Source organism: Gorilla gorilla, chromosome 8, assembly GCF_029281585.2.
Source record: "Gorilla gorilla gorilla isolate KB3781 chromosome 8, NHGRI_mGorGor1-v2.1_pri, whole genome shotgun sequence".
Classification (NCBI taxonomy): domain Eukaryota; kingdom Metazoa; phylum Chordata; class Mammalia; order Primates; family Hominidae; genus Gorilla; species Gorilla gorilla.
Genome location: NC_073232.2, coordinates 24213234 through 24236142, shown reverse-complemented (window position 1 = coordinate 24236142; position 22909 = coordinate 24213234). Strand labels below are relative to the sequence as shown.

At 44.0% G+C, this 22909-nt stretch overlaps 1 protein-coding gene and 1 long non-coding RNA gene across 3 annotated transcripts in view; one reads left to right on the top strand and one right to left on the bottom strand.

The window, feature by feature from the left end:
- Positions 1-22909, top strand: part of FAM171A1 (family with sequence similarity 171 member A1) — a 159859-nt gene that overhangs the window by 115804 nt on the left and 21146 nt on the right. The window contains exons 4-5 of one of the 2 annotated variants that reach the window (XM_031015381.3): positions 1029-1187; positions 7112-7288. In XM_031015381.3, coding sequence (XP_030871241.1) covers positions 1029-1187; positions 7112-7288 — 336 coding nt within the window. The remainder of the gene's footprint in view (positions 1-1028; positions 1188-7111; positions 7289-22909) is intronic. The other variant, XM_031015382.3, reaches the window with a different exon arrangement.
- LOC109028633 (uncharacterized) lies at positions 8723-18465 on the bottom strand. Its single transcript, XR_002007655.2, has 3 exons — positions 18277-18465; positions 9656-9948; positions 8723-8798 (listed from the first exon to the last, which is right to left on the bottom strand). It is a non-coding gene; the product is annotated as an uncharacterized lncRNA (long non-coding RNA).

Below are 22909 nucleotides of genomic sequence, written 5' to 3'. Positions count from 1 at the left end.
TTGGGAGGCTGAGGTGGGTGGATCACCTGAGGTCAGGAGTTCGAGACCAGCCTGGCCAACATGGTGAAACCCTGCCTCTACTAAAAATACAAAAAATTAGCTGGGTATGGTGTCGGGCACCTGTAATCCCAGCTACTTGGGAGACTGAGGCAGGGGAATTGCTTGAACGGGAGGCAGAGGTTGCAGGGAGTTGAGATCACACCGCTGCACTCCAGCCTGGGCAACAAGAGCAAAACTCCATCTCAAAAAAAAAAAAAAAAAAAGAAAAGAAAAAGAAAATTTGGAGCAAAGTTAAGCTGCAGAGGACGGCACAACCGTCTAGGGCCTGTCAGCCCAACCCGTCCTCCTACACAAAGGAGTTGAGTTTGGTGAAGAAGCATCATTTTGCATCATTTCAAAAGTCTCATCATAAATTCTGTGACATAATCCATCACAAGTAGGAAGCACGCCTCCAGAATAGACTGGATGATGACGAATGGCAGCTCCCACAGAAAGAGAAGATTCATTGCCGCTGGGGCATTGTTTGCAATTCTTTTCAAGGTTGCACTGTTAATTCCCTTGCCCTCCTTCAATTTGGTTCATGGCATTAAACCAGATTTTTCCAGGGAGATTAAAGACGGGTTTGCAGCGGTATCAAAGAGTATCTCTTACATTGTTTGAGTAAAGAGATTAATAGTCATCTACTTGTTTCATTTACATGGAGTTTCCCAAAATGCTACCCAGATCCACAGGCAAATGCTGGGCAGTGACAAGACTGCTTGCACATGGAACTTGGAAAAAGCTTTTTGTTAAAAACCTAAATAACATCCTGTGTCAAAACAAATGTGACAATGGGCTATTATTTCTCTCCCCATAATAGCATGTTGTCACATCTCTGCGTCCTGCATGAATGGGGGAAGGGAGGCCTTGTGAGAGGGAGCAGGGTGGGGGAGGCGTGCTGAAACCTTAGAGAGGCACTTCCTGGTTTTGCATTTTCTAAAAACAGAAACAGCTCCTGGGGGAGATAACTCGGAGGTTAATCTCTGCAGGTGCCCGGCCACAGCCTCGCGTTCATTTCCAGAGAAGGGCTCTGAGGTTGCCTGAGAACACCAGCTACAGTGACCTGACCGCGTTTCTCACGGCCGCCAGCTCCCCTTCGGAGGTGGACAGTTTTCCTTATTTGCGAGGATTAGACGGAAATGGAACAGGTAATTGGAGTCTCTTCTCTTTTCAGTGGGAGTTACTGTGTTTTAGTCTTTACATGTGGATTTTAGGGATGATTGGGAGTTTTAGCACTATGTGGGAGAAAGGCACTGAAGTTGCAGAAGGGGAATTCTTGGTACAAGTTCAAGTGCATTGAAACTGTGTTACATCGGTACAAGCCCTGCAGAATTACATGTTAGCACATTGGTCTCCTTGAGCTTTTCTTCTGTTACCAGTTGCCTTAAGCACCTTCTCTGAGCTCTCCTTTGGTGGACTAAATATATTCAATTCAGAGAAATTCTTATTGAAATTGCAATTTTTTTTAAGTATAAGATTAGACTTAGGGTTTTTGGCCCAGCTGCCCTCTGCCTCGTCCCACGAGCCCCCATTTGAGAGGGTAGCCTGTGGGTGGGTGGGGCAGGTAGAGATTTACCACCCCACCCACCTATGCTGCAGCCAGGAGGGGAAGAGGTGGTGCTTGGTCCAACTCAGAGACAGGCATACCTTGGCTCCATGCCCCACCCGGCATGGGGACCACTTAGGATGGGGAGCCTCCGCCCTCTGCCATCTGTGTCCACCCAGCTCTTTCCCACATCGTTTCTTTCTCTGCACTTGCTCTCTCTGCCCTCAACTGGGCATAGAGTGGCCAGGCTTTGAATTTGCTTTAGAATCTGCCCTCTCCTGGCAGGTCTCTAAGTCAGCTGGGTCAGTACCACTATTCTGGCATGCCACAGCTAAAAGATCAGAGAAACTAAAAGCCATCCACCAGAAAATAAGTGATAATTCCTTATCAGAGAAAGACCCAAGACGGGTACCTTCCACCTCTGTTTGTGTCCAACTGCACCATTCTCTGGACCCCTTCGCATTGGAATGGTCCCCAGTCCTCCTGGTGGAAGAGGAGTCAGGATTCTGGAGTCCTGAATTATTTTCTTGTCTACCCCACTTTCCTTTCCCCCACACTTTAGACTAATCACAGCATTAAAATTTTAAATCAAAGGCTGTTCTGAGTTCCATTCTGCTAGGAGAATAACTTACTGCATTTCCCAGGGATACTTGGCTTGAATTTCACTTAATTTTCCAGTGCTTTACATAAACTGATTATTCTGAAAAAGCTTTTAAACCTGAAACATTTGATCCATTTTGTAGCGTATTAATAAGTTTCTGGTTATACATAAAGGCAACATGGTGATTTGTTACTCATTTTTCTTCTCTCTGTTTTCCAAAACGTTTCTTCTTTAATTTTTGTGTGCTGATGAGGATGTGATTAACATGTCAGTAAATATGTCAGTACTTTGTCATCAGAAAGATGGCGTAGCAGTCATCTTAAGTAAACATTATTAGGAAAAAAAAATGTTGACTGTTACTTGAAATGTGCCGGTCTGGGAGAAAAGTCTTGTTTTGGGGAGCATGAAGAAGTGGTTTAAGGCTGGGTGCGGTGGCTCATGCCTGTAATCCCAGCACTTTGGGAGGCCGAGGTGGGTGGATCATTTGAGGTCAGAAGTTTGAGACCAGCCTGGCCAACATGATGAAATGCTGCGTCTACTCAAAATACAAAAATTAGCTGGGCGTGGTGGCAGGTGCCTGTAGTCCTAGCTACTCGGGAAGCTGAGGCAGGAGAATCGCTTGAACCCAGGAGGTGGAGGTTGCAGTGAGCCAAGATCGTGCCACTGTACTCTAGCCTGAGCAACAGATCTAAACTCTGTCTCAAAAAAAAAAAAAAAAAGTTTTAAAATATCATAGCCAGCATCCAGCCTCCCGGACAAAATGGTGCACGATCCACAAAACCCTAACTTGGAGGGACAGCCTCCGTGCTTGGGACTCATTAAATTTTTCTGTGCCCCACTTCCAATAGCTCTTGAATAAATTATGCAGTCTGAGAAAATGGGGTAAAAAGAACACTAAGACACAGAACTATTGATTTTAGAGGAGTTTGTTCTATTTTAAGATCATTCCATGATTTCAAAGGGAAGAGAGGTCTTTGCAATGTGACATGAAATTTCTCTTCCACGGAAAGAATGGATGACTTGACCTAGAAATGACTAGGCTTTCTCGGAGACCTAGCAGCGAAGGCATCCACTCATAGTGAATTCACATTCGCCCTCCGGGACTTGGAACCTGGGCTCCCTTGAGCACAGACACCTCAGTAACTCACCAGCTCCATGGCGGCCCCGGGGGTCAGTTTGCACACAGCTTGTCTTTTGCCCACAGTCACTCATCTCCTGTTTTACTAAAGGCATCTAAGAGCTCACAGCCTAAAGAAAGCACACCTGGACCAGACGTATCTTTGGAAGATGACACAAGTTCATCTCCCGAAGACGCAGGAAATGACTAGCGTCATAACCAGAGTTCAGTGAAGGTGGATGGAAACAGAGAGGCTGCGGAAGAGACTGGAAAGGGCTCCGAAAGGCTGTTTTCTGGGGGTACCATGAAGGTTGTGTTGTTTGGTTTAGAGGGTGGATCCAGAGTTGTAAGTAAGTGGAGAAGCATCTTCTCTTTCTAGCTCCTGGGGGCCCCCTCCTCTCACCAGAGAGCATCGCACTCTTCCCCCAGCTGCTGAGAAAGCACAGAATGTTCCGTGGTGTTCCCAAGGGGTTTTTACAAAAATTGCTTTCACTAATAACTCCAGGAAGACAGAGAGGAGTCAATAAAATGACAGGTGCAGACTTTTCCTGCAATTCCAAAAAGTTGGTAGAATACAGAGCCCAACAGAACCTTAGATGTCAGCTGAGCAGAACCTGTCACATGACAAGTGACCAGGTAGATGGCCCAAGGTGATACAGCTCCTCTCCTCGCTTGGGCCAGTGGTGTTCTGCCCCGCAACACGATCCTGCTGCATTTGCCTGACACCTGCTTGTCTTTGTGCAGACTTAAAGGGAGCCAGGCAACATCCAGATGGAACGGGAAGGAAAACCGCTTTCTATATAAAACTCAGTATTTTGTGTAAAATTGGAGTTTCGTAACAAAGAGAAGGAAAATAGTTTAGCCCTTCAAAATGTGAATTGTTGCAGAATAGGCCGGGCGTGATGCCTCACGCCTGTAATCCCAGCACTTTGGGAGGCCGAGGCGGGTGGATCACTGGGAGGGAGGTCAGGAGTTCAAGACCAGCCTGACCAACCTCATCTCTACTAAAAATACAAAAAAAAAGAAAAAAAAAATTAGCAAGGCGTGGTGGTGTGTGCCTGTTGTCCCAGCTACTCAGGAGGCTGAGGCAGGAAAATTGCTTGAACTGAGAAGGCAGAGGCTGCAGTGAGCCAAGATTGCACCATTGCACTTCACTCTGGGTGACACAGCAAGACTCTGTCTAAAAAAAAAAAAAAAAAAAATCATTGCAGAATAAACAACATGGGGACATAGAGGGAGAGTCATTGGGAAGGCATAGAGCATCAGGCATTTAATGAAGCTCTGAGGGAGGAAAGAGACCTCAAGAAGGCAGATATAATTCCCCACAATGTCTTAAGACAGCTAGAGGACATTAAAGGGACATGAAATCCCATGAACCTAATGCACATTGCTGTCCATTAATATGCTCGTTTCTGCAATGTTCTACTTACTTCTGAATGTTTCAAGCTGAGTGTACTTATTTCCATAGATGCAGGAAGGCATCTAGTCTACCCTCCTTAGTTTTGAAGGTAAGAAAAACAGACCCCAGAGGAATGAAGTCACTTTCAGAGGTGACATAGGCAGTGAGTGGCAGATCTGGTACTGGGACTCCGTCTTCCTGGGCTGGGAATGTGCAGGAAGGGAGAGTTGAAAGGTGACGAGGGAGGAGAAGGGAGACACCATTTCTAGGGCTTTTCTCCTTTATCTACCGAGTACCTGCTACCTACCTACTTGGACATCTTGACTAGAGTTTGATGAAAGAAAACAGCACTCCCTGATGGGAAACATTATCTCTCAGTTGTTTATACAGTCTAGTAAATTATTTAATGTCTCTGTAGTTTCTCTTTTTTTGTTTTGTTTTGTTTTGTTTTGTTTTGAGACAGGGTCTCACCCTGTCACCCAGGCTGGATTGCAGTGGTGTGATCATAGCTCACTGCAGCCTTCACTTCCCAGGCTCAGGTGATCCTCCCACTTCAGCCTCCTGAGTAGCTGGAACTGTAGGCATGCACCACCATGCCCAGCTAATTTTTTGTATTTTTTTGTGCAAACAGGGTTTCACTATGTTGCCCAAGCTGTTCTTGAACTCCTGGGCTCAAGCAACCTGCCTCGGCCTCCCAAAGTGCCAGTATTACAGGCATGCGCCACTGCTCCTGGCCAGCCTTTCTGTAGTTGTAAGTTCCATCTTCCTGAGAGGGCCTAACAGAATCTAGAGCAGTAGATTGTAGACCTGGCCTTGCTTCTCTATCAACTTTGAGCTGCTGGCATATTTGTGTTTCAAGACACAAAATCTTTGGACCAGAAACATGGTAAATTCTGAGTTTTGTTGGTTGTTTGTTTTTTTACCATAAAATGACATAACCAGACTAAGAGATTTCAAAACTTGGATCTGTGATTCCAACTTCGATCTTTCCATGAAATCTCCATTTCCACACCTTTGCCTTCATCAAAAAACAGACGGGTATGAATGATAAAAGGTAGAGTGGCAATAGCTGTGTAGAAATTGCTGTATGAAGGATTTAGCTGTAATTTGTTGTTGAGACTCTAAAATTCACTAGGTTTTCTTTAAATGTTTAAATGTAGACCAGATTGGAGGTTTACATTAGCTCAGTTTGGTAGGTAGGTAAGTATATAAGTAGCTGAATAAAAAGTCCTATAGATTGTATTTTAATGCAGCTTAAATTTTTTATCGCTGCGTTTTTGTCATTGTGCTCAAAGAAAGATGTAAAATTATGACAGAACACAGTTTGTGCGATATTGTATTTCACTAGAGGAAAATGTAAAATGGATTGCTTGAGTGCATAAATATATCGGTCTCATAAGCATTCTCTAATTTATCTGTAGGCAGTCATTAAAGCTTTGGCTTGGACCAAAGGCCTTTAATGGAAAATAATTGGTATATTGAGGTCCTTTTAAACAGATCAAAATAACAATGGCAATTAAAATAACTCATAAATATTTCAAGTCCAGCCCTCAATAGCATACTTCTTAGCAGAAGTTAATATTTTTGAAGCAATCCTTGTAGAAATTTGCTATGTTAAAAAAAAAAAAAGCAGCCTCTACTCTAAAACATTCGGTTTTATTAAGGTTATCTGCCAAGTAATTAACATGTGCATGGGGCTCACTTTGTGTAAAAGTTATTTCCAGTGATTTCCACCTACACCTTTGTCTCACATTATAGAAAAATCCTTCTCTTTTGAGATCGTTTTTGAAAGCAAAACACAATAATGAAAAATAGCAAACCTGACTGGGCACAGTGGCTCAAGTCTGTAATCCCAGCACAGGTCTGGGATTGCCAAGGCAGGCAGATCACCTGAGGTCAGGAGTTTGAGACCAGCCTGGCCAATATGGCAAAACCCCATCTTCACTAAAAATACAAAAATTATCCATCAGGGTAGTAGACGCCTGTAATACCAGCTACTTGAGAGGCAGAGGCAGGAGGATCACTTCAACCCAGGAGGTGGAGGTTACAGTGAGCTGAGATTGTGCCATCGCACTCCAGCCTGGACAATGGAACGAGACTTCATCTCAAAAAAAAAAGAAAAAAAGAAAAAAAGAAAACCTGAGCCTAGATTCCAGCTCAGCCCATACTGAGTGTGTGCCCTTAGGCCATCTACCATTACTACTGTCTCTGAGCCTGTTTTTTTGTGTGTAAAAATGACGATTTTACCTGCCTTACTGGGTTGTGGTGAGGATTATATATGTAAAGTGCTTCATGCAGTCCCTGGCATATAGGAGGCAATGGTAGCTGCGACTATTTTTTTGCAAAGGTTTCCACAGCCCCACATGGGTACTTTGCATGCAAATGATGGAAAATGCCTCTTCCTTCTAGGAAACAGCACCAGGCATGACCTGACCCCAGTCACAGCCGTCAGCGTCCACTTGCTGAGCAGTAATGGAACGCCGGTGCTGGTGGATGGTCCCATCTATGTCACTGTGCCCCTGGCCACGCAGAGCAGCCTGAGGCACAATGCCTATGTCACAGCGTGGCGGTTTGACCAGAAGCTGGGTAAGCAAGAGTTCTGTGCCGACGATCGGCTACCAGATGGCTTCGTTACTGTTTGGTTTTCCTTCTGAGAAGCTCATGGAAGTCTCCTTTCCTTGAAGTCAGTGAATGCTGCTGCTCACATTGCATTGTGTGGTTTCTCATGGGGACGGCACCCTTCCCCGTGCCATTCAGACCCTCTCTTGGGAACTCATTTTTTGTTTGTTTTCATATTTGTTTTTGTTTTGCACATTTAACCTAATTTACTTGAAAAGAATCTGTAAAGGTTATTAGAGCTAAAACTGGCTTTCCTAATCTTCATCCTTTTATTCATCAGAAGGTCATATGGTTGCTCTTGGTCATGTGTGGTATTTTTTTTTTTTTTTCTGTTTTCTGAAAAAGGACAAACATTTGCCAAAACTGTACAAAACAAAGAAAATAAAAATTACCCATAAGTCTTACCACCTAGAGAAAACCACTAATATATCTTGAATTCTGTCCTTCTAGGGCTTTCACAGTGCACGTAGGTATTAGTTATCAACTGCTGTGTAACACCACCCTAAAAGTTAGCTGCTTAAAACAACAGTGAGCTCCAGTATCTCAGAGTTTCTGGGGGTCAGGAATCCAGGTACTGCCGAGCTGGGTGGTAGGGCTCAGAGTCTCTTACAAGGCGGCTGTCAAGCTGTGAATCAAGGCTGTGGTCCTCTCCAGCAGGGTTCAGCTGGGGCTAATGAGTGTGACTCACAGGGCTGAAGGCAGACCTCACTTCCTTGCCGGCTGTTGACCAAAGGCCTTACCTCCTTACCACGTGTGACCCTCCATAGAGCTGCTTACTACACGGCAGTTTGCTTTCCCCTGAGCAAATGATCCAAGAGTAAATAAAAATGATATAGTAGGCCGGGTGTGGTGGCTGACACCTGTAATCCCAGCACTTTGGGAGGCTGAGGCAGGTGGTTCACTTGAGGCCAAGAGTCTGAGACCAGCCTTTTAAAAGCCCAAGTGCCCAGAATGAGGTCATGGTCTTTTGTAACCTAATCCCAAAAGCAGCATACCATCATTTCTTTCCATTAGGCTGTTGGTCACACAGACCCACACTGGTATAGACCAGCACTGAGAGTAGACTATACAGGGGAGTGAATACCAGGAGGTAGGGGTCACTTGGGGCTGGCTATCTGAGAGGTTGCCTTCTACAAAGCATATTTAGCAGAAATGAGATCATGTGCTGGGTACTATTTGGGTGCAGTGGCTCACACCTGAAATCCCAACACTTTGGGAGGCTGAGGCGGGAGGATTGCTTGAGCCCAGGAATTCAAAGTTACAGTGAGTCGTGTCGCTATGATCGAGCCACTGCACCTCCTAGGCAACAGAACAAGACCACTCACTCACTCAATCAACCAATAATATATACATAAAAATACATTTGTACAGCATGAACATCTTTCCATAGCATCATTATTCTGCCATGTCAATTTTAATAAGTCCATAGTGTTCCATCCTGTGGATATATCATACTTCACTTTGGTTCATCAATCCCCTGCAATTAGAAAAAAATGTTACTATTCTAACCAATGCTGTAGAAAATATCTTTGTAGCTAAATCTTTATGCACAGCCTTGGTCATTTCCTTAGGATGACATTTTAGAAGAATTGCTGAGTTACAAAATGTACAAAATTCTAAAACTTTTAAAATATATTTCCAGATTTCCCTCCAGACAGTTGTATTGGTTTGCACTCATGATACCAGCCCAGGAGCATGTGCTCGGGCTGAGGGTCTTGGCAGCGTGGGGGCTCTTACCCTCCTTTGCTTCCTAGTGCCCTGAAAGTCAAGCTTGAAAATATCAATTTGCTGCCGGGCACAGTGGCTCACACCTGTAATCCCAGCACTTTGGGAGGTGAGGCGGGCAGATCACTTGTCAGGAGTTTGAGACCAACCTGGCCAACATGGTGAAACACTATCTCTACTAAAAATACAAAAAATTAGCCAGGTGTGGTGGTGCATGTCCATAGTCCCAGCTACTTGGGAGGCTGAGGTGGGAGGATCCCTTGAACCTGGGAGGCAGAGGTTGCAGTGAGCCGAGATTGCATCGCTGCACTCCAGCCTGGATGACAGAGCAAGACTGTCTCGAAAAAAGAAAATATCAGTTTTCAAATAACCCAGTTCAGAATTTAAAACTGTTAGACCATGCATAAAGATAATTTGGAGATTTTTGATATCAGTATATTTTCAAAGATACCTAATTCTTTGAATCAGTTAAAACAGAGTTCTAGGAATTATATTTTAAAAGAAACACCTGTTGGGCTTTTGGAGGGGATTTTTGTTTTGTCTTATTTTTACTTTCCAAATAATTAATAGAGACACTGTAATTATTTGTGTGGAATGCATTGATTTTACCAGCCACAGTAAACTTGATATTGTTAAGTAGATTGTGATGCTGTCTGTTCACATATCCTGCAGTAAGCGAGACGGGCACTTCATTGATGGTGTGTGTTCTCTGCGAGCCTGAAAATCTGTTCACATATCCTGCAGTAAGCGAGACGGGCACTTTATTGATGGTGTGTGTTCTCTGTGAGCCTGATAATTTGGGGGGCATCAAGGTCATGGTGGGGACCTGAGGTACACTCGGCCTCCAGGAGGGAGTAGCCTGAGGGATGTGTGACCAAGAGTCTCTGAAGAATGCCGGAATTCTAAAGGGAGGAAGAAAATGGATAAACAAAAACACAGAGGAAGTGGGCAAGAGCATGGAAAGAGCTTAGAGTTTGTATTTTGTTTCCTGAAAACCTGGGTTCTGCTACTTATAAAACTGTGAGTCCCACCTTGGGCAAATTACTTACCTCTATTAGCATTTGTAAGAGATAAGAATATACACCCCCTTGTATGGTCTGCCTGTCCCCTTTAGCCCTCCCAGGGGGCGCTCAAGCGCACCCAGGTCAATGCACTGAGAAGCAGCGGAGAGTGTGGTTAAGAGCAGGGATTCTGGGGGGCACAGTGGTTTAGAATGCCAGCTCTGCCACCCACTGGCTGTGTGGCCCTGACCAAGTTACTTAGCCTTTCTGGTCTAGTTTCTTCCAGTGTGAAATGGCAATAATAATAGTACCCACTGTTGTTATAATGAGTGTATTAGGATTCTCTAAAGAAACAGAGCCAATAGGAAATATATATATATATATTTGGAGAGATTGATTTAAGGAATTGGCTCACACAATTGGGAAGGCTGGCAAGTCCAAAATTGCAAGGCAGGCTGATGAGATGAGGCCCTCCCTCACTGTGGAGAGTGATCTGCTTCACTCAAAGTCAACTGATTGGGCTGGGCACCGTGGCTCATGCCTGTAATACTAGCACTTTGGGAGGCCAATGCAGGCAGATCACCTGAGGTCATGAGTTTGAGACCAGCCTAGCCAATATGGTGAAACCCCATCTTTACTAAAAATACAAAAAATTAGCTGGGCGTGGTGGTGCATGGCTATAATACCAGCTACTCCAGAGGCTGAGGCAGGAGAATCACTTAAACCCAGGATGTGGAGGTTGAGGTGGGCCAAGATCGCGTCCCCACACTCCAGCTTGGATGACAGAGTGAGACACCATCTCAAAAAAAAAAAAAAAAAGAAAAGAAATAAGTAAAGAAAAAAAAAAGCAAAGTCAACTAGTTGAACAGTTTATCTCTTCTAAACAAAATACCTCCCCAGTCACATCTGGACGTATTTGACCACATTTCTGGGGACTGTGGCCTAGCCATGTTATCAGACAAAATTAGTCATCACAAAAGTAAATGACAGCTTGTCACTTTCACGAGCACAGCCGATCCTTTCCAGTCCCCTCCCCGGCCTCATCCTGAGCACATTGTGCATGTTGCAATGGTCCTATCAGCTTGAACGGCACGGTATGCGGGTGCCAGTTACTCCCTGTGCCCTACCTGAGTCTGTGCGGGTACCTGTTACTCCCTGCACCCTCACCGAGTCTGTGCAGGTACCAGCCACTCCCTGCACCTTCACCGAGTCTGTGTGGGTACCAGTTACTCCCTGTGCCCTCGCCAAGTCTGTTTATCTTTGAATGCTTGTGATCAATAACAGTTTGTGGCATAATGCTAGGTACCCAACTAAAATATCTGTTGAATGGTTGAATCACATGAGAATAATTTTAGGGTTTTTTGTTTTCTTTTGTTTTTAAGAGACATGGTCTCCCTCTGTCACCCAGGCTAGAGTGCAATGGTGTGATCATAGCTCACTACAGTCTCTATCTCAAGAGCTGAAGCAATCCTCCCACCTCAGCCCCCTGAAGAACTGGGAGTACAAGGGTGGTCACCAGGCCCAGCTAATTTTGGGGGGTTTTTTGAGACGGAGTCTCACTCTGTCACCCAAGCTGGCATGCTGTGGCAAGATCTCAGCTCACTACAACCTCCGCCTCCCAGGTTCAAGTGATTCTAGTACCTCAGCCTCCCAAGTAGCTGGGATTACAGGTGCCCACCACCACCCCGGGCTAATTTTTGTATTTTTTTAGTAGAGATGGGGTTTCACTATGTTGCCTAGGCTGGTCTCGAACTCCTGGGCTGAAGTGATCCACCCGCCTCAGCTTCCCACAGTCCTGGGATGACAGGCATGAGCTACCATTTCTAGCCAATTTAGATATCTTTAAAAGGCAATTTAAGATACTATGCTATGCCTGTAATCCCAGCACTTTGGGAGGCCAAGGCGGGTAGATCATGAGGTCAGGAGATCAAGACCATCCTGGCTAACACGGTGAAACCTTGTCTCTACTAAAAATACAAAAAATTAGCCAGGCATGGTGGCGGGCGCCTGTAGTCCCAGCTACTCAGGAGGCTGAGGCAGGAGAATGGCGTAAGTAAACCCGGGAGGTGGAGCTTGCTGTGAGCCGAGATCACGTTGACTGTATACATAGAATTCACCTTTATGTATATATGTATATGTACACATTATAAAAGGATGATGTTTAAGCTCTTGTTTAGAGGGAGGACAGTTCTACTGGATTTTTTTTCTCTCTTGGAGCCTCCATCCCTGCTGTTTATTTTCTCCTTCTCATTTTTGCCTTCTCTTTTTTAATGAGTGTATTTGAATATGGAGGAATAAGGCTGGGGCTCCTACTACAAAGAAGCCATCCCTAGGGATTCCTGTATGGGTCGTGTGCACTGTAACAATATGGCACAGGTGTATAAAAGCAGCATCCTTGCTTTCCTCGATGGACTTTACATACAGTTCACAAACAACAAACTTACTTAAAGAAGTTTTTGATGTCCATGGCAGATGGAACTATCTCTGCATCCTAATCTCCGGGCCCTGTGGATATTACCTTATATGGTCAAGGGACTTGGTGGAAGTGATGAAGAATCTGGAGATGGGGTGATTCTCATGGACTTTCTGGATGGGCCCACAGCCATCACAAGGGCCCTTATGAGCAGGATGCAAGAGGAGCCAGAATCAGATTAGGAGACGGCAGTGTGAGGATGGGAGCGCAGGCCGGAGCCATGCACTTTGGAAATGCAGGAAGGGGACCCAAGCCAAGGAATACAGGCAGCCACTGGAAGCCAAAATCAGCAAGCAAGGGATTCTCCCTTCTGAGCCTCCAGGAGGAACCGGCCCTGCGGACTCCTTGACTTGAGACCAGAGAAACTGGTTTTGGACCTCTGACCTACAGGAGTATAAGAAAGTAAATCTGTGCTGTTTTAAGACCCTATTATTTGTGGTAATTTTTTATAGCAGCAATAGGAAATGAATACAATACAGAAATTGGTGAAAACAGAGGTGTGTGCATTGTTAGGAAGCCTCTGAAATATAAGTTAGCCCATTGTCTGTTTCCTCTCTGAAAAAATAACCATGACGGTACATTGGGAATCTTCATTGTGAAGTTGACCTATTTCCACCTCCTTTTTTTTTTTTTGAGACGGAGTCCTGCGCTGTCAGCCAGCCTGGCATGCAGTGGTGCAGTCACAGATCACTGCAGCCTCGACCTCCCAAGCTCAGGCAATCCTCCCACCTCAGCCCCCTGAGTAGCTGGGACGACAGGCACACACCACCACACCTGGCTAATTTTTTTTATTGTTTATTTTCTGTAGACACAAGGTCTCACTATGTTGCCTGGGCTGGTCTCAAATTCCTGGCCTCAAGTGATCCATCTCAGCCTCCCAAAGAGCTGGGATTATAGGCGTGAGCCAACGCGCCCGGCCGAAATGGTCCTTTTAACTTCACATTTACTATGAAAAATGTAACTGCCAAATTCCTGGTTGTAACAGATTGCATGTATGCAGAAAAAAGCCAACGTTTGTGGATAGTCATTCAAAAATAACCAAATGAATTAAAATATGTTTTCTGAAAACTTTAAGATGGACATTTCAAAGAAACCATATGTTTTTCACTTATTAAACTGAATAGAAGCCTGCATATTTCATAAGACTTTTGTTGCTATTACATTTAATTATAATATTATCTAAGTGGAAATTAAAATATTTTAGTTAAATAAAAAATCTAAAGATGGTATTAGATCAGGAAAAAAATGGGGAATGGGCCAACACATCTTAAGCACATAAAACAATTTAATAATTAGCTATTTATGATTACAGTAATCGATCATCTCAAATAGTTTAATACTTTAAATTATCTATTTTTGAGGTAAATCAAAATAATTGCCAATTCCAAATTGTTTAACAGCCAGAAATAGCACAGATAGCAACTTGTGAATCTATTAATAATTTTTCATCTAAATTGGGTTTGGCCAACTGTGGCCTGAAAGCTAAGAATCATTTTTACATTTTTAAATGATTAAAGAAAAAAATCAAATTGGGGAATGTTGATCAAGGGGTACAAAGTTTTAGTTCTTCAGGATGATTAAGCTCCAGAGACTTAATGCAAAGCCTGCTAACTGTTGTTAATAGGACTGTATTGTATACTTAAAATTTACTAAGAGGGTGGATTCAAAGTGTTCTCACCACCAAGAGAAAGAAGATGAAAAAACAATGGTAACTGTAAAGTGATGGATATGTTAATTAGCTTGATGTATATATCAAAACATCAGGTCAGACATCTTAAGTACATAAAATTTTTGTTTTTCAACTGTACGTCAATAAATATGGGGGAAATAAAGAATCAAAAGGAGAATATCTCATGGGTCGAAAATTACATGAAATTTATACGTAAGCATCCCTAAATAAAGTTTCACTGGAACCTTGCCAGGCCCATCTGCTGGCATATAGTCTGTGAGTGCTTTTGCACTACAACACAGGGTTGAATCATTGCAACAGAAACTTATATCCCCACAAACCAAAAATATTTACTATCTGTCCTCTTACAGAAAAAAAAAAATTTAAAAAAAATTGTGACCTCTGGTCTAAATGCCTTCCAGAAGTTCTTTCCATTCTAATATTACAGTGCCAGTGTATTCCACACTCTACAGGAGCAAACTGGGGTGCCCAGACAGCCCCAACGTCCATATTTCCTGTTAGCTGACAGCTCCCCTGTATTTTGCCAGAGTTGACAACTGATACTCAGAGTGACAGCACCTTCATTGTAGGCCCAGACCTCAAACTCTGTAAAGAAAGATGAAATTATTTTATGGTTTGTTGGGACTTCTGTTCAAATGATACAATCACGTGGTAGTTTTTGTTTGTTTGTGTTTGTTTGTTTGTTTGTTTAAAGAAGGGGTCCTGCTCTGTCACCCAGGCTGCAGTGCAATGGTACAATCGGAGCTAGAACTCCTGGGCTCAGGAGATCCTCCTACCTCAGCTTCCTGAGTAGCTGGTATGACAGGTGTGTGCCAGCATGCCCAGCTAATTTGTAAATTTTTTTTTTGTAGAGATAGGGTCTTGCTATGTTGCCCAGACTGGTCTCAGACTCCTGCCCTGAAGTGATCCTCCCAACTCAGCCTCCCAAGTCACTGGGATTACAATGACTGTGAGCCACCACCCTGCCTCAAAATCACGTTTTAACACTAACTCAGTATATCCATGTTTTAACTCTAACTCACACACTTTAATCCTTGACTGCCAGGAAATTGAAAGTTTACTCTTAGGAGAGAGAACTAGAGATGCTCCCTTTCAAACCCCGTGAGAGTGGGATCAATTTTTGATGCTGCCATTTATCACAGTTGTCTTTTAATTTTTTTCTTTTGGAACAAGCAAAGAATTTCCCATTCTTGAAATTGGCATCTTCATATTTCAACCTATATATTCATTAGAAGGTGATCAACTAGATTAACACCATCTTAGAATACAAATAACATTGAATTTGTTTAGCATGTTACAACAGCATGAGTTGGCTAATTGCTATATGGACCCTCAATAAAAATAATTTTGTATGTGTGTGTGTGAGATGGAGTCTCGCTGTGTCACCCAGGCTGGAGTACAGTAGCACAATCTCAGCTCACCGCAACCTCTGCCTCCTGGGTTCAAGTGATTCTCTTGCCTCAGCCTCCCGACTAGCTGGGACTACAGGTGTGTGCCACCACACCAGGCTAATTTTTGTATTTTTAGTAGAGATGGGGTTTCACCATGTTGACCAGGCTGGTCTCGAACTCCTGACCTCAAGTGATCCGCCTCTGCCTCGGCCTCCTAAAGTGCTGGGATTACAGGCATGAGGTACCACGCCCAGCCTAAAATAAATTTTTTAAGAAGCACGACTTGCATATATAAGTTGAGCATCTCAAATCCGAAAATCCAAGGTTTGAAATGCCCCAAAATCCAAAACTTTTTAAGGTCCATCACGATACTCAAAGGTCATGCCCAAAGGCAATGCTCACTGGAGCATTTTGGATTTTGGATTTTCAGATTAAGTATGTTCAGCAGGTAAGTATAATGCAAATATTGCAAAATCCGAAACACTTCTGGTCCCAAGCATCTTGGATAAAGGATATTCCACCCATACTGGAATCGAGACTTTTGTCACATTGACATGTTTTGTTAAAGCTATTTTGTTAAAATGCTGTGATTCATAGAGCGAAGGAGCACTCTATTTAGTGGATCTCTTTTCCTTAAAGAATCAGCGGAATATGTAATGATCTAATTGTGCTCTCTCTGTGTCCAGGGTGTCAAGATGTATGTGAGGGGAAGGGATTAAAATGAATTTGTAGCCAGCCACAGTGGCTCACACCTGTAATCCCAGCACTTTGGGAGGCCAAGGTGGGCAGATCACTTGAGGTCAAGAGTTTGAGGCCAGCCTGGTCAACATAGTGAAACCCCATCTCTACAAAAAATACAAAAATTAGCTGGAGCCGGGTGTGGTTGTGGGTGCCTGTAATCCCAGCTTCTTGGGAGGCTGAGAATCCCTTGAACCTGGGAAGTGGAGGTTGCAGTGAGCCAGGATTGTACCATTGCACTCCAGCCTGGGCGACAGAGCGAGACTGTCTCAAAAAAAAAAATAAAAATAAAAATAAATAAATAAATAAAGTGAATATTTATTGTGCAGTGGCCAATTTGACCTTTGAAAGAAGCAGTTTTCCTTCCCATGTCTGGCAAAGGAAGTTTTGTTAGTCATAGCGAATGCCTCTTAGCTGAGCCTTTCTGGACAGTAAGAGATGATTATGTCAGCTCTATTTTACAGACGTTTACCCTTTCTTTATCCTGTAACTGGGGCAGCAGATGGCTGTCTGATGTACAGGTTGTCAGACTGACATCTGACTTGTTGCCCTGGGGAATGGTCACAGGCAAACCAGGTCAGTGGTTTGAATTTAAAGCGATGGACATCAAGTGGCAAAAAGAATAAATAAATAAAGATTTACGGATCCTGTATTTGATAAGTTTCTCCTGTTTAATGGCAACCTGGATTATATGATTTGGATACTCTGATTCTAGTGAGATGATAGAAATAAAAGCATATTCTAAGAGTGAAGCTACATTGTAGAATCCAGTTTTCACTGCCTCTTCAAAACACAGCCTGAGAGTGTGTGGGGGTTGCTATAGAAATGGTGGTTACTGAACCAGCCTCTTACCATGTACGATGCATTTGTGTCAGGCTCTCAGGAATACCCACTCATAATTGGCCCGTAGTAGATTCGTCTCCACTTCAGACGGTGAATGTTACGGCTATGACGAGCTCATTTAATTAGTCCTTTTACCTAAGTCACGGACAACTTGCCCTTGAAGGTGGAGACTCATTTAAAATAAAGATCTAAGATTGTTTTTCAGGTTCGTTGGGTTTTTAATTGGGGGTGGGGGGGAAGGGCGGCAAAGAGTGGGAGTTCTTAAAGCACAAAATTATGTTTACAACGTAAAGAAAATGAAACTATTATTGAACATGTAAATGATGGGCTTTGGGTGATAATGTCATGTGAATGCAGGCTCATCAATTGTAGCGAAGGCACCTCTCTGGTAGGGGATATTGATCAAGAGGGAGTCTGGGCTGTATGTGGGATATCTGCACCTTCCTTTCAGTTTTGCCGTGAACCTAAATCTGCTCTTTAAAAAATAGTCTTCAGTGAAATCATTATTATAATATTAGCTTATCTGTCTCTATATATCACAAGCCACATGTCTAGGTGAAGTAACCCAGATTGGAATACTGAGGTGGGTGATTGGGTTATAGGGATAAACAGTACTACACTGTGCCCCCAAACGTTAGAATGAAAGAAGGGAGTTCATTTCTTTACCAAGTCTGTGCGTAGATGTGTGACGTGATTTTAGAACCTTGGGCATCATCTTTTATTTTTTGAAAAAGAATAGATGCAGTAGTTCAGGGCATTCAGCAAAGGAGGAATTCAACTTACCTAAGGTAATATCAACATATCCCTAAGAAAGCTGTTATTGGAAATAGGCCTTTTTACAGTGGAAATATTCAGAGTCAAGGCTATGGCTTAGAAATAAAGAAATAACTCTCAGGAAAAGTGTCTGTACTTTCCCAGATGTCAAAATCACTCTTAGGGGTGAATGGGGCTTTAATGAGACCGGTAGGGGGAAAAGGGGGCAATGTACCTGCAAAAAAAAAAAAAGCGATTGAAGTGATCACAGATACCAAAGAACACGGAGAGCATGGGACTTGTTTGGGTGTGATGACAGTTCAGTGAAAACTTTGTCTCACCAAAGATCTTGACAGCCAGGCGGTCAGTTGTGACTTTTCGTGGAGATGCCAGTTGGTATCTGTTGCCGCTGTGGACTCAGCATCGCAGTGGCTCTGTACCGCTCCTGTTCTCCGATGGAGCTCAGGAAGGCCGGGTAGCATTGGTCCTGCCCCTGGGAGAACAACCAAGCTGTGATCTCAGAACATCGACATTTGTTTTTCAGTGTTGCCTAGCAACTCAAAAAACAATCTTGTATTATCAATCCATTCCTAGGAATCATTAAGCCTTTTGTGTTTGTCTCCCCGCAAAATGAGAACTTTCATAAAATAATAGCATCACATTAGTTCTAGTATGATCGGGTTCAGGGGGCACTTTTGTTTAACAACCCCATTCTTAGGGACTTAGGTCTCTTATCGTATCATTTTATGTAGAACTAGAATTTCCCGTCTTGGTATAGCCTGCTTTTGTGACCTTGGAGTTATAGAGCTTTTATTTTACACTTCATTCTTAGTTACCACTTACGGAGTATTCACTTTGTGGATTATCTGTGGCAAATTTGTGTCTTCCTGCGGGCTTTCCCCATCACCCAGGAGCCTCAAGGCCCTCTTAGTTTGCTGCTATTTGGCCTGGATTTTCTTTTTCAAGTCAGAGTCTCACTCTGCCTCCCAGGTTCAAGCGGTTCTCCTGCCTCAGCCTCCCAAGTAGCTAGGACTACAGGCAAGTGCCACCACACCCAGCATATTTTTGTATTTTTAGTGGAGATGGGGGTATCACCGTGTTGGCCAGCGTGATCTCAAAATTCTGGCCTCAAGTGATCCTCCTGCCTCAGCCTCCCAAAGTGCTGGGATTACAGGCAGTGAGCCACCACGCCCAGCCTGGCCTGGATTTTAAGGACAGCATCTAACACAATCATTCTAATATTAACCTGGGTGAAAAAGAACTAGGAAAGTAAAGCCACTATATTTCAGAATTCAGTACTTTTAAGTATCACCTGGTTTCAGTTGCCTCCACTTGAGTGGATAATTAGAAGGTAGAATATTATTGATAGATGTGAATATTGCACTGGATGAGACACAGCTGATAGCATTCGTGAACAGGATAGAGGCAGCGTGCAGCCCAGCCACAGAGACGGCTTGGTCTTGAATGCTGGCTCCTCCTCCGGTGACTCGTTGTGTGGTCTTGAGCAAGTCCTTTTTCGTCTCTGGGCTTCAGTTTTCTCCTCTATAAAATGGGGATCATAATAGCCCCAGCCCCTCCCTCATAGAATTGCTGTGAGTGGAGAGTGCCTACCACAGAGCCTGGCGCTTGGAAAACCCTCCGTATGTGTTTGCCGCTCTTATCATCATCATCGCTGCTATTATTTAGCCCATATGCAGTGTGTGATTTTTTTTTTTTGGAAGCATGATATAAAAGGACAGGTACAGGAAAGCCTTACTGTTTTTAAATTTAACATCCCAGTCTCACCCAAGGTTGCTATTTAGCTGGAATGGCCCTGCCATCCAGTCTGATTGGTCGGGGCCCATACCTGACCAGCTGTTCCATATTTGGAAACATCATTGTTTGGGATTGAACTTCCAAATAACTTTAAAGTTCACAATAAGTGGTGCCTTTTAATTTGGGTACAGCGGGAACGTAAGTCTCTGATGTCCAAAGCGAGTGTTCGTCTAGTGTGTGAGCCTAATGTGCTCCCTGGCTCTGCTCACTCCTTTCTCCTGGCTGAACACCATGGCTCTTTCCAGCAACTTGTGTTATCCTCACCTTGTAGGTGAGGACCCCGAGGATGGGTACTGGGGAGAGATGAAGGTTCCAGGTATCCAAGGTTTCCCTAGTGAGATTCAGCGTTTCCCACTGAAGCCTGTAGATCCAGACCGCTTCTTTGAGGCCTGGGAATCATCTGCAAGGATTTTCAAATTTGGAGTTTGGGGTTTGATCATGATCTTTTACAACTTAACATGAAAATATTCTGCATCATCTGAATTCAATACAGAATTTAAAACAATCAGATAATGTTATTGCCTGAATCTGCATTTATGAACACACTGTTGGACAGAATAGGACAAATGAGAATGAACCATGGTAAATGTAATATACAAATGGTACAACACCAGCATAATAAGGACAAGTGGAATTAAAGTATGTTGAGAGATGGGAAGTTTTACAGTTCCGTTTGAGAAAGGTGGTGGAAGAATTGAATCATAGTCATGCCAAGCTCGAAAGAAGCCCCACCTAGCCATGGATGTCATGTGTATGTTGCAAGTGACAAGTTCAGTTCAGTAATATTGAGGCAGGAGAATTGGGTCTGAAGGTAGAGAACCTAAGGCCGACTCAGCTGACTGGATATCAGAGGTGTTTTTTTTTTTTTTTTTTGAGACAAAGTCTCGCGCTGTCTCCCAGGCTGGAGTGCAGTGGCGCAATCTCGGCTCACTGCAACCTCTGCCTCCCAGGTTCAAGCGATTCTCCTGTCTCAGCCTCCCAAGTAGCTGGTATTGTAGGCGCCTGCCCAGCTAATTTTTGTATTTTTAGTAGAGACAATGTTTGGCCATGTTGGCCAGGCTGATCTCAAACTCCTGTCCTCAGGTAATCGGCCCTCCTGGACCTCCCAAAGTGCTGAGATTACAGGCGTGAGCCACCACGCCCGGCATAGGGGCTACTTTTTAACCCCTCCTTTTTCTGCCTGGCAGTTGGAAAATGAAAAGTACCTCTGATCGGCCCGGCACGGTGGCTCACGCCTGTAATCCCAGCACTCTGGGGGGCCGAGGCAGGCGGATCACGAGGTCAGGAGATCGAGACCATCCTGGCTAACACAGTGAAACCCCGTCTCTACTAAAAATACAAAAAAAAAAAAAAAAATTAGCCGGGCGTGGTGGTGGGTGCCTGTAGTCCCAGCTACTCGGGAGGCAGAGGCAAGAGAATGGCGTGAACCCCAGAGGCAGAGCTTGCGGTGAGCCAAGATCGCGCCACTGCACTTCAGCCTGGGCGACAGAGCAAGACTCCGTCTCAAAAAAAAAAAAAAAAGAAAAGTACATCTGATCGGTCCCCTCCTGCAGCCAATCAGACTGGTCGCTAGCCTACTTTTCCCCTCCCATAACCAAAGAGACTGCTCAAGGGCTACTAGAGTGAACCAATACGAAACTGCTATAGGGTATTTAAACCTCAGAACATTCTGTAACCAATGTTCCCGAGCCTCTTGCTGTAGCCTCTGCCAGTCTGTGGAGTGTACTCTCGTTTAAAATGAATTTCTGCTTTGGCTGCTTTGCTTGTGCGTTTTGTCCAATTCTTTGTTCAAAACGCCAAGAACCGGGGCAGCTACCCTCAACAGGTAACAATATGTCATCAGGTGCACCATTAAGTTGATGTTTTTAATTCGAAATTTATTTTGAAACTGTAGCTTTGTTTCTTGTTTCTTTTGTAAGTTTGTTTTGGTTTTATACTTTTGTATGAGCTATAATCTCTTTTATATTAGCACTCACTTACATGATTTTTTAAAAGAAGATCAACACTTTGTATGTTTTTTTTTTTTCCTTTCGAATGTAGTTTTGTGCTTTCATCATGCCTGAAACTTCCCAAGTTCTGTAAATGTTAGGAGAGGGCCTGTCCTTCAGCAAATTACTAATGTCTCTGGACCTAATGCTTCTGGCCTCAAATATGAGATCTGTAAAATCTCCCTTCCAAGGTTGCATAAGACCTAAGTGTGATCATTTATGTAAAGCACCTAGTACACTCCAGCCATGTATCACATTTTTGATGTCGTGGTTCTTTTTTTTTTGTGTGTGTGTGTGTGTGAGACGGAGTCTTCCTCTGTCACCAGGCTGGAGTGCAGTGGCACGATCTCAGCTCACTGCAACCTCTGACTCCCTGGTTCAAGCGATTCTCCTGCCTCAGCCTCCCGAATAGCTGGGATTATAGGCATGTGCCACCATGCCCAGCTACTTTTTGTATTTTTAGTACAGATGGGATTTCACCACATTGGCCACGATGGTCTCCATCTCCTGACCTCGTGATCCACCCACCTCGGCCTCCCAAAGTGCTGGGATTACAGGCGTTAGCCACCACACCAGGCCATCGTAGTTCTTTTTGCCCCTTCCTTTGAATCACCCCTTTAAAATTATTTTTACGCACACACATGCACACACACACACACACACACACACACACACACACACCCTGAATACACCCGGCATGTGCAGAATGTCCTTCACTAGAAGCTTCCACAGAAGTGTCTGGCTTGTCCCTGCAGTACGCCATGTACACGTATTTGTATCTGGCAGCCCAGCCATTTCCAGTATGCAGTTTGAAGTTTTCCTAAACTGAAGGGGAAGAAAAATGGGATCACAACTTAGATCCTTTAGAGAAAAAAAATGGGGTTTTTTGCTCTGTCACCCAGGCTGGAGTGTAGTGGTGTGATCTCGACTCACTGCAAGCTCCGCCTCCCGGGTTTACACCATTTTCCTGCCTCAGCCTCCTGAATAGCTGGGACTACAGGCGCCGGCCACCATGCCAAGCTAATTTTTTGTATTTTTTAGTAGAAACGGGGTTTCACCATGTTAGCCAGGATGGTCTCGATCTCCTGACCTCGTGATCTGCCTGCCTCAGCCTCCCAAAGTGCTGGGATTACAGGCGTGAGCCACTGCCCCTGGCCCAAAAAAAAATGTT